The sequence below is a fragment of the Pempheris klunzingeri genome, chromosome 11, assembly GCF_042242105.1.
Source record: "Pempheris klunzingeri isolate RE-2024b chromosome 11, fPemKlu1.hap1, whole genome shotgun sequence".
Classification (NCBI taxonomy): domain Eukaryota; kingdom Metazoa; phylum Chordata; class Actinopteri; order Acropomatiformes; family Pempheridae; genus Pempheris; species Pempheris klunzingeri.
In genome coordinates this window covers 22,519,248-22,536,673 of record NC_092022.1, presented here as the reverse complement: position 1 = coordinate 22,536,673, position 17,426 = coordinate 22,519,248, and the positions used below count along the sequence as shown (strand labels likewise).

The following is a 17,426-nucleotide window of genomic DNA, read 5'->3' as shown; positions in this document are numbered from 1 at the left end:
TGGAGCTGGACATTTTTGAGGTAGCAACATAAACTACCTGGTAAGTTTTTTTAATCTCTATATTTTGTACATATTTTTGCACGTATCCTTTTGGCCCAGACAGAAGGAACCAAACTGATAATCGCCCCTCAAGTAGAGAGTAGCTGTCCAGTGGTTATTATGGATTCAGTTTCTGTGTCAAAAAAAACTTCAAATAAATATCTGATTTTATATGAACATAGATATATATTAACATTTTCTAGAAACATTAGAGAAGACAGTGGTGGAAGATGTACTCAGGTTTTTTTACTTTTACCAAAATTACCAGTACAACAGTGTAAAAATACAACAAAGTATCAAAGTAAAAGTGACTACATGGCTGAAGTATTATCATATATGACATTCGATTGTTAGTCCTGGTGCATCAGTGGGTAAGCAGCATTTTACTGTTGTAGGAGTAAAACACAGTGTGTGTGTCTATGCTGAGGTCAGCTGATGCCTTATAACTCTAATTTAATAAGAAGTTCCTCAGACAACAGACATACAGATAATGGAGTAAGCAGCCACGGGGTAATAACTCCACACAGCAGCATGATCGTGGTCGGTGTGACTCTGACCACGCTGCAGTGAGTCCACAGTGTTAATCACAGAGTCACTGTGCGGCCCTATAGACCATCTGACAACGGATATACAAACCCCCTCCACCTGCAGCCGCCGATGGGCTGATTTATGGGCTGAGTGCAATTAAAATGACGGTGGTGAGCAAACCTGCAATCACAGCTGTGACCTGGAGCACATCTTTCCACCAACAGCAGCAGGTGGCAGCCTTCTGTGCAAGCAGATGTGTTTTAATGTGCACCTGTAAAGATTGGATGATGCACAACTGGATCCTGTAATAATGTTGCAGAGTCCAGCAGAGTGCAGAACTTCTTCTGCAGGTGCTTGAACGCAGCCTTGCAAACTTTCTTGGTGCTCTTAGCTTTCGATGACAGTGAGTCATTTGGTATGGTCACCTCTCACTGTCAGCACGGTAACAAAGAACCAGACTCCACTGACATGTCTGAATCCACAGACACAATACTAAAAAACAGTATTTAGAGCTTAGCTAGCATCCCCACCCATATTTTTTTGCTTTTACTAAATAAAAGTACCAATACAGCAGTTCACAAATCAAATGTAAAAATGTAATATTGTAAAAATACATTTATAAATCCTGCATTCAAGCTCATACTTAAAGAGTACGAAGGTATTCTCATTAAAATGTACTGAAGTAAACATGCTCATACTGCAGTAAAACATCCTCTGTGACTGATATATTATTTTAAATGGCATTCCATTGTTTAAACTAATCAGTTTAACAGCATCAGTGTGTGAGCCGCATTTCACTGTTGTAGCTGGTCGAGGTGGAGGCTTTACTTAATAAACTTTATTTACAGTCATATATCACAGACAGCACCAAAGACAGCAACTTCTCACATTTGAGATGCTGACAGAGGCCAAATCTTTGCTTGAACAATGACTAAACTGAGGATCATCAAAATGATTTCACCAAGTTTTTTTTTATCTTGTGAAATGCTGCAGAGTTTTTCTTCTTCAGACCCTTAAAAGTTGTCCACATGAAGTCAGTCGGAGAAGGGAAAATGACTAATTGACTGAACTGCTCACAGCTCACAGATATGCAGCTTGTTATGTGGGAGGTCACAAGAAAAAAAAAGGTTGTGAATCACTGAAATAGTGATCTAAGTAGCTAATCTTGTGTAGAACATGAAAATATGTTCACCTGGTGCCTAGTTTACAGAGAGATCGCAGGCCTCTAAAACAGCTACCAAGCTTGTGTCATTATACAAACAAATGATAGGATTGATGGAGGATAATGGATCAGATGGCAATGAACTGGAACCATTATTGTAAAATATAAATTCTGAACATTTTCACTCATAAAAATCAGATCTATACACCCACAAGTCCTCCATCCAGACACAAACTGTAAACTGATCAAGAATCTATTCAGCTATTAAAAAGATCTATTTACATAACAGTTTGATTTGTATAGAGACATTGTATATTTTACTGTTGCTTTTTACAGATATGTTTAAAAAGACTATAATTTTTTCACCTAGTTGTATGTAGGGCTTAATAATAAAATATGTGTAACTATCTTTGCTCAGCTTTGCTGTCCTTGTGTCAGCCGTCTGTCTGATTGTATGTATTAGCCTGAGCTGAGAGCAACAAATAACCAGTCAAAGCCCCACATTCTGATGTCCATCTATAAATATAAAGATATGGTTTATCTTCAAGCCTGTGGCCAGAAACAAACCCTGTTTAATAGTCTCAGAAACACAACCAAAACCTTTATATTTACACAGAGCACAGAATTTGACAAGTAAATGTAGTTTTATAAAAAAAAACCAAAAAAAAAAAAAACCCTGCAGTGTTTTATTTTGATAGTCTATGCCTGCCTGACTTCCGCCGGCTCCAGGATCACCGTGTCGCTGTGGAAAGCGGGTCACGTGACCGGAGCCGGAGTCACGCTGGGTTCACTTGTTAAACATTGCAGGTGTCTGTGACTTTGTCCTCGGACCGGACCGGACCCCCCCCTCCTCCCTCCTCCCTCCTCCCTGCTCCTCACCTGGCCGGTGAGTCAACACCTGGACTCGGAGGGACGATGTCCAGGCTGCCGGATGTTCCTGCTCCTCCTCAGAGACACAAACAGGGAAGCGAGAAGAGAGAAAAAAAACCCAAGCAGAGCCAAAGCAGCCGGCATGTAGCTCTCAGGTTCTTCTGATGCTGTGAAAGAGACGCTTTTTACCACCACAGAAGAAGAAGAAGATGTTTTCCTTCCTGCAGTCAGGTGAGTCCACTGACACGTTGAAGACATTTAACCGCATACCTTCACATTTTTTATTATCAAACGTCACCGCAACCTCCCTCAGATGTTTTATCACATCATCATCACTGGTGGAGAGTTAATGAAGCGCATGAATGTGCAGTTTTGAGGTACTTTTACTCGATTTTTTCAATTTCTTTGCTGCTTGATACGTTTATTCCACTACTCAGCAGAATCAGATCAGATTAATAATACAAAATATAATAAATGTATCATTATAGATGAAGCTAAAACTTCCTTGATCCATTAACAAGCTACCAAACACCATATAAAGTAGTTCAGTCCAAACTTCACAGTGATGAACACGTGAATGCATCCACAGTTAGAAGTCAATAAAATGATAATCTATAGAAATTCTACTGAAATTAGCCACTCTGTATAATCTGTAGGCCTACTTTCACTTTCAGTAGATTAAGTTTATTGATGTTTCATAGTTAACGTGTATTTAATTAATAAATAGTGAGTGCTTTAACAGGGATTTATAGTGTAGCAAAGTTCACCGTGACCTTATCATGCTTGGAGGCATCTATCATCTCCGGTGGTACAATAACACAATCTCCCTGTAAAACCAGTGGTGGACTGTAATCTAGTACATTTACTCAGATACTGTGCTTAAGTACAAATGTGATGTATTAGTGTGAGGGAAGTATTGAACCACTTCACTCCGCTGATATGATCTGATGTGAAAACACACACGAACGCACTGTTTTGCCTGTGAAATGTGTTTTTCCTCAGACAAAGCTGGATTAGCAATTGACCCCAAAAGCTCCACATTCATTCCACATTAGCTGGTAATGATTTGATTATTTGTACATTTATTGAAGAATCAGCATAATGAGACGGGTACTTCAGGTACGACAATAATTTAGTTTAAATCCAAACTGAACATTATCTTTGTAAAGGTAGAAGAAGTGTTGCATTGGATTGAGATACTCTGTCACAAGTAAATGTGCTCTATTCAAAACTTAAAAAGTATTAGCATTGAAATGTACTTTTAATAGCCAAAGGGTGTACCCTGCCTCTCGCCCAGTGGCGGCTGGGATTAGCTCCTGATTAACTGTAGATTATAATCTATATTCAATTGTTAATTTGATAACCTGAGTCTTCAGAGTAACTACAGCTGTCATTGAAACGTTGTGATGTGAAAACTACAATCTTTGCCCCCAAAATGTAGTCAAAGTATAAAGTAGTAGAACATTCAAAGAGTCAAGTACAAGTACCTTGAAATTTTACTCAAGTACAGCGCTTGAGTAAATGAATGTACTGACTACGTGTCGCACATGTGCTTCAACAAGAACACCAAACATTGCAGAGATGAAACATTTATCAGACAAGAACAGGATTACTTATTATTATTATTATTAGCAGTAGTAGTAGTAGTAGTAGTACTAGTAGTAGTAGTAGTAGTAGTACTAGTAGTAGTAGTAGTGGTAGTAGTAGTGGCATTTTATTATTATTTCTTGTGGTTTGTTCCTGACTAGTCTAGTTTGTGTCTGTGGAAATAATGAAAAATGAAGCAGCACCACATGTGTCCACACAGAGCTAGCCTGGAGATTATCTGTGCTCTACTTTCTCATGGTTTTCTCCGCGTGGTGGATTTTGTTTTGTGTGCACTGTGATCATGTTAGCGACTGTAATCACAGTATAATTACCTGTTTGCTTCCAGTCAGGGACCCCCCCCCTGAGAACATCCACATCTCCTCTCTGCCTCCCAGCTTTCCCACAGATCCGGAGCCAGAACAGAATGGAGGACAAGGTGAGGACGTTTGGTTTGTAGACAATGAAATGAAATGAACGAGGCCTTTTCAAACCAGACTGTTGGCATTTATTGTGTTTACTGATCCATCTGTATTGGAAAAGCATTTAGACATCTCAGACTGGAGGTTTTCTTGCACCTAGGACGCACATTTTCATCTAAGTGTGTAAAAACAAGTGTTTTACTATAGTGTCTTTGTCGTGGTTATGAACAGTAACTTCCTCTTTCCAATGCAGATGGTGTCATCAGATGCAAATCTGTCAGGAAATGTGTGTCTTTTATTGTGGAGCTTTTATTTTCTTGTGTGTGGTTTAGCTTTCGTCGCTTCCAGTGACCATGTTTGTGTCGCATGTGAGCAGGTGATGTGGTGGAAGAGAGAGCGGTGATCCAGACCACGCACACGATGTCCGCCCCCTCTGTTTTCCTGCAGAAACAGAATGATGAACCAGTTTCTGGTACTTACTTTGACCAGAAGGTCCCTGTTCCTGAGGAGGACAGTCAGGTAATCCATGAGTCCACGAGTAGGGCCAATATATATGTTGCATGAAAGCATGAAAATATGCTTATTTGTATTTTTCCTGGGAGTTAGATGAGAAGATCGACACCACTCTCATGTTTGTTAGCTAAATATAAAGCTGCAGTGAGGCATTAAGACTGGAGACATGGGGAAGCTTGTAGCCTGGCTCTATCCAAAGGTTTTTTTTTTAACCGTACTAAAATCAAAGTGTGGAAAATAATAATAAGTAGTGGTTTAACTGGGTGGTATGTGTTATACTGTTTTACGGCAGAGCCAGATGTTTTTTTACATTTGGGTTTTTCTTTTGTGTTTTTGTACAGATTAAATAAACGAGTTATACCTGGTACTTTAGTGATATTCTGAGGTGCTGGCAGGTAAATCTTGTTACCTTTGGACAGAGCCAGGCTAGCTGTTTGCCCCTGTTTCCAGTCTTTATGCTAAGCTAAGCTAATAGGCTGTTTGCTGTAGACTTATATTTACAGCACATGAAATGAGATTCTTTGATTTAACTGCTGGGATGAAAGCGAATAAGCATTTTTCCAAATGTTAAACTATTATTACTATCCTTTACTTTTCTGGATTAGCCAACAACAGACATTCCTATCATATTCTTATTTATTCATTAACAGAAACAGGAGATGCATTACATTATGATATACAGTATATCAGTATGTGTATCGCCCATTTGAAAGTGATGCTAATTTCATCGGCTGCTGTTTGTTTTCTGTTGAAGCGCTGACCATCAGCATGTACAGCGCAAGGAGACATTATTAGCATCACAGCTTGTATTTCTCTCTCCTGTAGAGGGTCTTTAGTCTCCGTAAGCTGTTGGCCTTCACCGGGCCGGGGTTCCTGATGAGCATAGCCTATCTGGACCCAGGTAACATCGAGTCTGACCTGCAGTCTGGTGCTAAAGCCGGCTTCAAGGTAAGTAATATTATTTTCATTACCAATTTCTTTCTCATTATTTGATCTACAAAATCACAGTAATTAGTAAGAAATGTGCATCATCATGTCCTAAAGCCTGGGGTGAGGTTTTCAAATGGCTTGTTTAGTCTGACAAACAAGTCCTAAACCAAGGGATTCAGTTTACGAGTGCACGAGACAAAGAAAGTTAAAAACTAAGAAGCTGGAACCAGCAAATGGTTGATATTTTTGCCTAAAACTGGTAGGAGAGTAGTTTAAAAAAGACAACCCTCACTTGACATCTCCTCACTATCTGCATCCAGCTGTGCAGCTTCCATCTTACTCTGTGTGTATTTTGGCACCAAGCAGTCATATAAACTGCATGAAGGACGGGTCAGAGCTGCACTCTCTCAGGCTGTCTGGACGTTACAGTTTCATTATGCTGCTGGTCAAAGTTTAACAAAAGGTGAACGTTGGCCTCCAAAAAACTGGAAACACATTCTTGAATTAATCAGGGCTTCAAATAAAGTTGAGCCTGACTGTCAGTCCACTGTTTTTTTTATTCTTTTCAGGTTTTTGAGGTTCGCATCCTGCTGCCATCCAGAGTGACGAGACTCAATAACACTGACCAAAAAACTTGTGCTTCTAAAAGCCTTGAATTTTGGTAAATTTAAAACAAATTTGCTATGAAGAAAACTTGTGAGAGAATTCATAGTAATGTGGATATGATGATCAACCAGAAATATTTTTGGTTGATTTCACTCAGTTAAAACCGACAAGTTTAAAAAAAAATAGTGGCAGACCAAATAAAATCCAGTTTTCTACCAGGGTATATAAATAGTGTTTAGATGTATCATCCAGCTCAACAGACAAACAAAGGCTCATGTGGGTGAAAGCATAACCTCCCTGGCAGCATGATATGAGAATACAACCACACTTCATGTCGAGTCATTTTTAGATTTTCCACAAAAAAAAAAACATGCAGTGTGTTGCAAAAAGGGAAGTAGATGCAGATGGTATGGCATGAATACAGAGCTTAAAAGATTTGGAGTTTGTGAAAGAGATGAAAATAAATGAATAAATGCTATGCCTTCAATCATAAGTGACTCATTGTAAACCTGTCAAAGAGCTTTGTGAGAGAGTCAAGTTGGTGAATTTGGAGAAAGATTTGTAGCTGCAGAAGAAAACTGTGTAAAGACATTTTTTTTGCACACATTGTGTCAAGAATGAGGTTACACAGATTCATTTAACCCTCTGAATTACAGTTTTCTGTGAAGATGATTTGTGTCCACATTAGTGTGTCCATGTAGTTTGTGTAGAGACCTGAACAGAATGAAAATATCGACGTCTCCTCTTCATCGCCCTCTTTTCAGCTGGCAAATAACAAAACTGTGTCACAGCCAACATCTGGTGAGGAGTGGAACAGACAACTTGGCTGGCCCAGTTATTATTTCAGTTTGGGCCTGTTAAACCTCCGCTCAGTCTTTCCTTGCTCTCTGTGATCGCTAACGCTGTGTCATAATGCAGCCGAATTCACAATATAGCTGTTCTTGTTTACATATTCTCTGTTTCTGTTGTCAGACAACTGAATAAGCTTGAAAATTGCGTTTCATAAACACTCCGGGTTAATCTGCAGTCACTCCCAAGCTGCCACGCTGATAAAATCATTATTTTTCCAACCACGACATTGTTTGGCAAAACCTACCGAAATCCAGGTTAATGGCAGGGTCTGAAACATGGGAGAAACTAGCGAGAGTAGCTTGATTTTGAAAGGATCCAACTGAAAATATCCCACCCCCTCCCTTCAGGAATCCCTCCAAAGCCACTGCCACAAAACACATGAACACACTGCCTGACTAACACTACTGCTGGAGGACGACTGCACACGACCGCTGACTGACAGCCTCTCTCAGCTTTTCAGTTTAATAATTAAGCACCTTTGTTAAACGCCGCAATCATATAAACACAAACAAAATATCCGTCATCTGTCATAACTTTACTTTCAGCTCATAGCAGCTGGTCACTGAGCCCAGAGGCTGATTTATTGTTATGAGAATTTTACCGAATATAACGAAGAAAAAAAATGCCTCTGAAATAAGTCACCTACCCCGCCTGTAATGAAAGCAGCTCTTTCTACACACAGAGATGTGGCCTCAAAAGCAGATCTCAGAGCAGTTAAAATCAGTGGTTTACATGGTAAAAAGTCCAAGGCGGAGTTTAGCAACTGGAAATCGATCAGAGAGGGGAAACACAGCCAGGAACAGACAGGTACAGTAAGAAACAGGAACAGAGGCTAATGAGCCGAAATGACTAAACACAGGGAGGCGTTGTGACACCCTTCTGTGTATTCGTTATATAGTGACATTTAAAATGAACACAGAGAATTTCTGAGGTGACAGAAGGTCCCACAGGCACACAGACCCTGACTCTCACCGAGCACATCACTCACACGGGTTTTGCATGACACAGCACAGATTTATTCAGCCAGGAAACTGTTTTGGTCTGGACGGAGGGCTGAAAGTCTGAAACAAAGAGAAAAAGATGCATTTACAAATTTAACCAACTTATCCTGGATGTACTCCCAGAGCAGAGTACTGACTCAAAATCACATGCAGTTCTCTGGTTTGAATCTGCGCTCATATGTTCACAAAAGCATTTTTTTTCCCTGAGAATCAGAGTAATCTCTCCGCTGATTAAAAAAAAAAAAATGCATTTACATATTCTCAAATTTGTCTTTTAGACATTTTCACATACATGAAGTTCTCATCTCAGACAGTTTTTTTTTTTTTTTACAGGTTTACAAAGGATTGTGAATGTCATTTCAGAAACTAGAACTGGTGTTGGCCTTTATTTGAGCCCCAAAGATGGCTGATTAACAGGTGATTCCTTTGTTCTTCCCCGTCAGCTCCTCTGGGTGCTGCTGGGCGCCACCATCATCGGCCTGCTGCTGCAGCGGCTGGCGGCTCGGCTGGGCGTGGTCACCGGGATGCACCTGGCTGAAGTCTGCCACCGCCAGTACCGCACTGTGAGAAATCAGTAATCTCAGCATGAAAAATCTACAGTTTCCACTATTTCCCAGACACATTGTGCCTCTGGGGTGGCAATGCAGAAGTGATCTGAGAGGCTGTAAGCAGAAGTAGTCCTGCTGCGACTGTAACAGCCTCATTGCATTACTAGCATTTAGCTGTAATCCTGAGATTATATGATAAGAAATTATGAGCCAAGGATAATTAGCAAAAACTGTGAGGAAAATGTGTCTGTTTAAATTTACATATAATTCAGAGTGGTTTGATTAATTATACGTGTGAATACGTTTCTAAATCCAGCTTCTCTAGTACTTACAAAAGAGAAGCAACTGTTCCACCGCATGGATAGAGATGTGTCATGTGACCGGCTCTTTTGTTCCCTTGTCTGTGTTTCTGCTGGACACATTTTAAGAGGCTCTGGTTCGTGTGAGAAAAATATGCAGGGAGCTACTTGAGTAGAGCAGTTTGTTAAGTTTGCATCTGTTCAGCTTGTAGGAGACTATTGTTAAAGGACCCAGAAGCAAAGCTGAAGAATTCAAGTGTTTGTCTTTGGGACTGACGGACCAGTCCAGTCAGTGTTTATGCACATAAACTATTTCAAAGTGGTGGGGCGAGTTCCTGATTGGTCAAAAACGATGCAAAGCCAGGAGCATTTCAATGAAAATGGCTAAGAAACTCATTCTAGGGAGTAATGCAATGCACGTGTGGACTCTCGTACTGCAATGAGTATTATTTAAGTTATTTAAAGTAAGCGGGCAAGCAGAACCTTATTTATAGAGCACATTTTATTCCAGGTGGATAGAGAAATGTGCCGCACAACACGTGAGCTATCATAGAAGTTGCAGTTACACATTTAACGTGTAGTGAAAAGATAAAACATCACACATAAGTAAAGTTAAAGTTAAAACGGACACATTGATAATACACGTGAGTTAAAGTGATGACAAGCAACAATCAGTAAAAATTAACAATAGTTTCCACGAGTCTGTCTGTGAGTGTAAGCGTGCTGTCAGCCTACAGGACATGTGTCAGACAGCCTTATCATTTTTCTTAATAACTAGCAATGACTGAATTGAATGAATTAATTTATTTGCCGGCGAATTGATTAAATCAGTCATTACTGTTAAATTGCACCATTTGAAATGACCCTCTGGACCAGCAGCTGTTTCAAACCACAGCGATTTTAGATTCTGTGTAATTTCTGCATTTACTCATGAGATAAAATCCATATGGTCTGTCTTTGCTTCCAGATTACAGATATTTAAGTTTCCACCTAAGCAGACCCGCAGCACCACTGAGCAGCCAGATCTATTAGACAAATCATTAGTTGACTTACAGAGTTCGTCTGTTCTCGCTGCTTCTGTCTGAAGGTTTTCGAAAACATAATCAAATATTTTCTCACTCAGATGTAATTTGTTGTTTGCTTGGACACTAATTAACACCGGACCTAATATCACTTGGGCTGAACTGTGTCGTCTGTGCAGGTGCCTCGTATCATCCTGTGGTTGATGGTGGAGCTCGCCATCATCGGCTCAGACATGCAGGAGGTCATCGGCTGTGCCATCGCCCTCAGCCTTCTCTCCTACGGCAGGTGGTTTCAACAAGCACGACAGTCACCCCACCACTGCTGCTGACACCGAGTCACAGTTTAATGAGTGATTACGTTCCTCTATGTGTGTGTGTGTGTGTGTGTGTGTGTGTGTCACCCATAGGATCCCATTGTGGGGTGGTGTCCTCATCACCATCGTTGATACGTTTGTCTTCCTCTTCTTAGACAAGTATGGTAGGTTGTGGTCACCTCACATATTTTTCATTTGCTTTTTCAGATTAAAATGAACTGCTTACAACAACAATTAATAAAACTCTTTAATCTCTTTCTGTGCAGGCCTGAGGAAGCTGGAGGCCTTCTTCGGCCTGCTCATCACCATCATGGCCATCACCTTTGGATATGAGGTAGATACACTGCATCATTGTATTCATTGTAACAGGTCACCAGTACTGAATGAGTCAAAGTGGCTGATCACATACTTCAGTAGTCCTCTATATTTGACAACTTAACAACCATATGTGATAGATTAACAATTAAAATATATTTGAAATAAACCACCAACCATCACAAGACCCCTTATTTAAAGAAATGTGGGGTCTGTTCATAAAAAAACATTGTTTTTTGTTATTAGTGCCCCCAAGGAAATAAAATATATAAAGAATAATAATAATAATATTTTTTTTCATTGCTTTTTTCTTGGTGAGGAGGTTAAAGGGATATATACAATGTCTATACACAAGTCAGGTGACCAAAAATCTACAGCCATGTGTGTGAAGTCCAGCAGGAGTAATAATTACCATTAGAGCTGAAATGATTTGTTCGTCAACAGAAACTGAATCGGTGACTATGAAAATTAGATAATTGTTTTCACCTTTACTTCTCAAGCAGAAATGTCAAAAAAATAAATGAATGAGGAAATCTGATTTCTGTCCCTTTCGAATACGTGCACTTTTAAATGCCCTGTTAAGAAAAACTCGTCAGCAACATTAAGCCGTGTCTAGAACCTCATATTCAGAAACATTTTCGCCATTTATTCTCTCTTTAAATATAATTAAAGAAGCAAAGACCTTGAAATTTCTCTGCTCAAAGCACAAACACTGACAGCTGAGATAACTCTTCTTGTAAATGCTAATTGTCAGATTTTCTTGCTTTAAGATAAATTACCCAGCAGGGGGTTCGATTAGATTTTTCAGCACTATTTAATATCATGTTAAGCTGGCTTAATGAAACAATCCTGTTTGTTTGTAGAACTCATTCAGAAAATGGGCTTTTAACAATGAGACATCTGATGAAACACAGTGCCAGTGGTTCCATCTGAACCTGGCCTGACTCCTCATTGACTCCTTGTTATGTGCACTGCTTCCTCTCTGCCAGTATGTGACAGTGAGTCCAGACCAGGGCCAGCTGCTGAAGGGGATGTTCATGCCGTACTGCGAGGGCTGCGGGCCTGTTCAGCTGGGTCAGGCTGTCGGCATCGTAGGAGCCGTCATCATGCCCCACAACATGTACCTCCACTCTGCTCTCGTCAAGGTGCGATGACATACACAGATATTGTATGTTGTGTTGAATCAGCTGGAGGGAAAAAAAGTCATCAAGTGTCCAAATGTTCTTTCAGTCTCGAGAAGTGGATCGGTCAAACAAGAAAGACGTAAAAGAAGCCAACAAATATTTCTTCATCGAGTCGTGCATCGCGCTGTTTGTCTCTTTCCTCATCAATGTGTTTGTGGTGGCCGTTTTCGCCGAGGCTTTCTACGGGCGCACAAACGAGGAGGTGGTGAGTATCTCTGCCGCTCTTCTTACTGTAAAGCGTTAAGGTGTGTTTTCTTTGGCCGCTTTGCTACAGACGTGTGTGTATTTTTTTTTATTCCAGCACAAAGTCTGCAACCAAACAGGAAGTCCTCATTCACATCTGTTCCCTCTGAACAATGAAACTCTAGAGGTGGACATCTACAAAGGGGTACGTTTAAGCTGTCACTCTGCCAGTGTTACTGATGTTATGGAGGGGGAAGTTCAGCGCGGCATGTTAACCGTAGCCGCTTGAGGTAGAAGTTGATTGATTGAGCTCCACAGAGATGGAGATAGTTTGACTTTTATGCTCTTGTATGTGTTAAGTTCCAGAAACTGTGGATTCTACACTTTTCACTCCTCAAGCACCCCAGTCTGAAAAGCAGGCTTCAAATCTGAAGTTGTTATCTAAGCTTTAGAAATACAGACAGCTTATCTTTGGGTTTTGGACTGTAAAAGATATGAAATATTTTGTATTAATGGGGGAGGCATGGGGATGCAGTGGTTAGCACTGTTGCCTCCGCATGTCCGCATGTTCTCCCCGTGCTCGTGTGGGTTCTCGCCAGCTTCCTCCCACAGTCCAAAGACATGCAGGTTAATGGGTGACTAAATTGCCTGTAGGTGTGAATGTGAGTGTGAATGGTTGTCTGTCAGTCCAGGGTGACACCACCTGTCCCCCAAATGTCTGCTGGGAATGGCTTAAGGATATAGACGAAATGTGGATGAATGATATATTGATATATTTACTCTCCCTGTACCTGAGGTAAATGTGTGGCTCTTTAGCTGCTAAATGCTTCACTGTGTTCACCAGCTACTCTGCCTGCCGTTTGGTGCTGAGCAGGTCGGGTACTGACCAGAACAATTAGCTGAAAGATGCTAAAATGCTCCGCAGAGTTGAGGTTGAACTGCAGAGGAAAGTGTAATTCTCACTGACTGTTTTTTTTCTTGGTGGATGTAGGGATGGTGAAATGTTGTTGACGGTCGTCTCTGTTTGTGTGTCTGGTGTAGGGAGTGGTGCTGGGCTGTTTCTTTGGCCCGGCAGCGCTCTACATCTGGGCTGTGGGGATCCTTGCAGCTGGTCAGAGCTCCACCATGACTGGAACGTACTCCGGCCAGTTTGTCATGGAGGTCAGTGGTGGAGAGAGGACACACACACACACACACACACACACACACAGACACACACACAGTAGAAAGACTGGAAATGTCCTTGATCACAATCAAGCATCAGCCAGTTGTGTTACTGATGTTCTGCTTTAGGTTTAGTATGGAATCAGGCTTTAGGTATATTATATTTAGCTTTCTCGTAAACGTAAATGTCACACACTGATGTCTTCTTCCACCGTCAGGGTTTCTTGAACCTGCGCTGGTCGCGTTTTGCTCGGGTGGTGTTGACCCGCTCCCTCGCCATCACTCCCACCCTGCTGGTGGCCATCTTCCAGAAGCCGCAGCACCTGACGGGCATGAACGACTTCCTGAACGTGCTGCAGAGCATGCAGGTCAGACAGGGCTGAAAATCGGCCTGCTGGTAGACTCATCCAAGGATTCTCCAACGTCTCTTCTCCTTTTACCTGTTGTTTCTCTCTTGCAAATCATCTTCTGGATAAAATGTATAATATTAATAGTAAAAATGATAGTGAACTTTATTTAAGTGGAAGCTTTCGTGCAGGGGGGTGTAGATCAAAGTGCTTCACAATGAAGTGAAAACAGAAAAAAAAACAGATGTACTAAGAACAGTAGAATAAGGATATATAGAAGAGAGAAATAGAAATAGATCCACAGATAAAGATCACCTTTGTTTCATAGCACTTTATACCTTAAGTGCTTTTCAGTTATCTCCTATAACTTGTAACCTACCTAGAAAACTAAGAAATGAATATAGTCGAAATATACAACAATTATTACAATAGTTCTCTCCTTTTCAGAATTAAATGTTTAAGTTGATAGTATAATTTAATAATAGTTAATTCATAATGTGTAAGTGATGCAATGTAAACACATTAATACGACTTAATGTCTGGGCCGGTTTTAATTGTTTTCTATACTTCGGGGCAGCTTCTGAATTTCCCACCGGGATCAATAAAGTCAGTCAGAAATAAAGCCTGTCCCTGAGGCTAATACAGGCCTCTGATTGAGCGTGTAAGATTCTTTATTTAGGCCTGGATATGTGGTAACGTATACGAAACACCCTCTGTGGTGTTTGTATTCTTCTTCTCACCTGGTTTACCTTTTTATATTTCGTAGTTTAACAAAGCAACATGCTTAGAGTTACATTTCATTGTAGTATAACATAATTTTTCTTTGTCTGCTCTCACAGTTGCCATTTGCCCTCATTCCCATCCTCACTTTCACCAGTTTGCCATCTCTCATGAATGAGTTTGCCAATGGACTGTAAGTTTATCCAGATATTCAGACACAAAGACAAATGTTGTTGTTTCTCCTTTAGACAAACTTAGCAGGGGGTTACTTTTGTGTCTTCATTAAGCCGTCACCCAGAATAGGTTGGAGAACACAACTTCACTGCAAACAAAAATGGATTTGAGGACAAAAGCAAAACCTTTTCTGAAAGTTGTACGACCGAGCTGTCACTCAGATCGCGTTGGTTCTCAGCTCAACAACAAGCACAACTTTTGCATTAATACGTTTTTAATGACAGATTTATTTCACTTGCAATTTAAACCTTTTTTGATTGCAGTGTGGAAAGGTTTGTTCCCAAACCTGTTGCGTTTGATTGCACAATAGAGACATGAAAGTTACGTCATACTTCTCCTCTTTTCCCCTGCAGGGTGTTTAAGATCGGGGGAGGAGTGGTGATCTTGCTCGTGTGCGCCATCAACATGTACTTTGTCGTGGTGTATGTGACCGCGCTCAACAGCGTGTGGCTGTATGTGCTGGCGGCCTTCCTCTCCGTGGCATACCTCACATTTGTGGGATACTTGGTAGGTGACATTAGCTTGTGAAAGACGGTTGAACTTTGCTCCACTGTGAACATTAAACTTGCTGCAGCAGCTTAATCTTCAGCTACCCCGACAGTTAACAATCAGAACTTCACGGTCAGCCCGTCGTCTCGTCCTTACGAATTAGAAAAATCCACACCCCCTTCTTCTTCACGTTGAAAGATCACATTTACTGGGTGTGGAAGATTAGCGAATTTTACAGAAATATGAACATTTACTTTATCTAAAGCAGAGCTGAAATGATTAGTTGATTGATTTTAGTCGATTAATCAATAAACAGAAGATTAATCAGCTATAATTTTGCTAACTGACGAATCATTTGTGCCATTTTTTTTGAGCAAAAACACCAAAAATATAGAAATACAGCCACCAGCTTTCTAAACATCAATATTTGGTGGCTTTCTGATATTTTATAGAACAAACCATCAATTGAGTTTTTTAAATGTATAGTTGGAGTGGGAGGGATGAGGGACTATTTCTTTTGTATATAACGTAACGGTTATAAAGAAAATGGAAGCATCATCATCATCACATCAGCAGCAGCACACGGCCGTCCGATGTGATCCTCGTCTGATACAGCCAACAACTAACTCTTTGTTTTAACGTGTGTGTCTGCAGGTGTGGTTGTGTCTGATAGCTCTGGGAGTGTCCTGCCTGGATCCGTCCAACAGGGGAGGGAACGACGCAACCATCCTCATCGAGCAGCAGCCAGAGTTCGACTCCTGAGTCATGTTGAAGGTGCTGCTACGAGAAAGCTGACACTTTGCTTCCAGCACATTTACTCTTCTGAAAGGGATAGTTTAGATTATCTGAAGTAGAGTTGCATGAGGTACTTATCCATTGTCAGTGTATTACATACTAATCCGAACTATCCCTTTAAGTGCAGATTTATTTATATTACAAGTTCAGAAACTTTCAGATTACATTGTGTATGAATGGTGCTATACATATTATTTAATAATGAAGAAACTGTTGTTAATGTCGGTATCTTTAGTCACACCCCGATTACCTCCATGATGTAATGAAAGTATGATGGAAAACCAGTTGGGGGAGTTATTTATTATCATGTCACATTTTTTCAGTACTGTCCACCATTATTCCAAATGAATTCCTGAGAATGTAATCAATAAAAAATGCAACCTGGACGCAGATAGCCAATTAAAAATGATTTAATTTTAGTTTTTTTGCTGAAATCACAACAAGCCCATTATGAGCAGATGAGCGTCCTAGCTGCTGCTGTGACAGGTCTGATGAAACTCTGACTGAAACAAGACAAAGAGCCAACAGCCTCCTACAGCTCTGTCTGTACGTCTGTAACATGTCCGGATAGGCTGCAAGAGAAACTGTGTGAGATAAACCAAAATGAAGCCTATTTAAAACGCTCTGAGGACTTTTTTTTTTTTTTTTTTGAGGAAATGAATTCAGTGTTTTCGCCGACATCCTGCTGTCTTCATGCAGTTTCTGTTTTGTCCTCCGGGGGGCAGTACAGGCCACAAAGGAGACTCCTCAGATACAGTAAACATCTCACCAGCAGAGCTGAACAACATAACACAACACATTAGATGACATGGTGTGTTACATCATGTTTTAAGTGCTGTACTGGCTGCGCAGAAACGGCATTATTTGATCTAACAAAGCAAATAAAAGGAGGGTTTGACTGTAACATTTCAGCGTGTACGTTCAGCCGAGGCTGGTGTTTGACATGCCTGTGGTGGTGGTGTGCCTGAAGAGCTGAACTATTGTGTAACTGCAAGCAAGCACTGCTGGTTTCAGTGTAGCCCGAATACCAGTCCTGAAGTGCCTCAGCCTCTGTGAGCCAAGGAGAGGCGGATGGACAGGTTTTTCTTTGCATTGTGGCGGGGAACTTTTTTTTTCCCCTGTCATGGAGGGAGAGTTATGTAAGAGGGGAGAGTCTTCCCACCGCCCCTCTCTGTTTTTGTTTTTCTCAATGAGCCAATGTCTCCCTGCCTAGGCCTCACAGCCTGTCCAGTAGGCCCCTTTCCTGGAAACATAGCCTAGCAGAGGCCACTCAGGGGCAGGCCCGCGAGGTGGGAGGGGAGGGGA

The 17,426-nt window shown here is 40.9% G+C and overlaps 1 protein-coding gene across 1 annotated transcript; it reads left to right on the top strand.

The window, feature by feature from the left end:
- Positions 1-2,803: 2,803 nt before the first annotated feature.
- Positions 2,804-17,414, top strand: LOC139209386 (natural resistance-associated macrophage protein 2-like). The gene is made up of 16 exons (XM_070839068.1): positions 2,804-2,830; positions 4,533-4,622; positions 4,982-5,124; positions 5,944-6,066; positions 8,951-9,070; positions 10,556-10,662; positions 10,784-10,854; positions 10,957-11,024; positions 11,995-12,150; positions 12,236-12,394; positions 12,491-12,577; positions 13,414-13,533; positions 13,755-13,904; positions 14,723-14,796; positions 15,191-15,344; positions 15,981-17,414. The coding sequence occupies exons 1-16, from the start codon at positions 2,809-2,811 to the stop codon at positions 16,086-16,088; spliced, it is 1,752 nt and encodes a 583-aa protein (XP_070695169.1). The 5' UTR covers positions 2,804-2,808; the 3' UTR covers positions 16,089-17,414.
- The last annotated feature ends 12 nt before the right edge of the window (positions 17,415-17,426 follow it).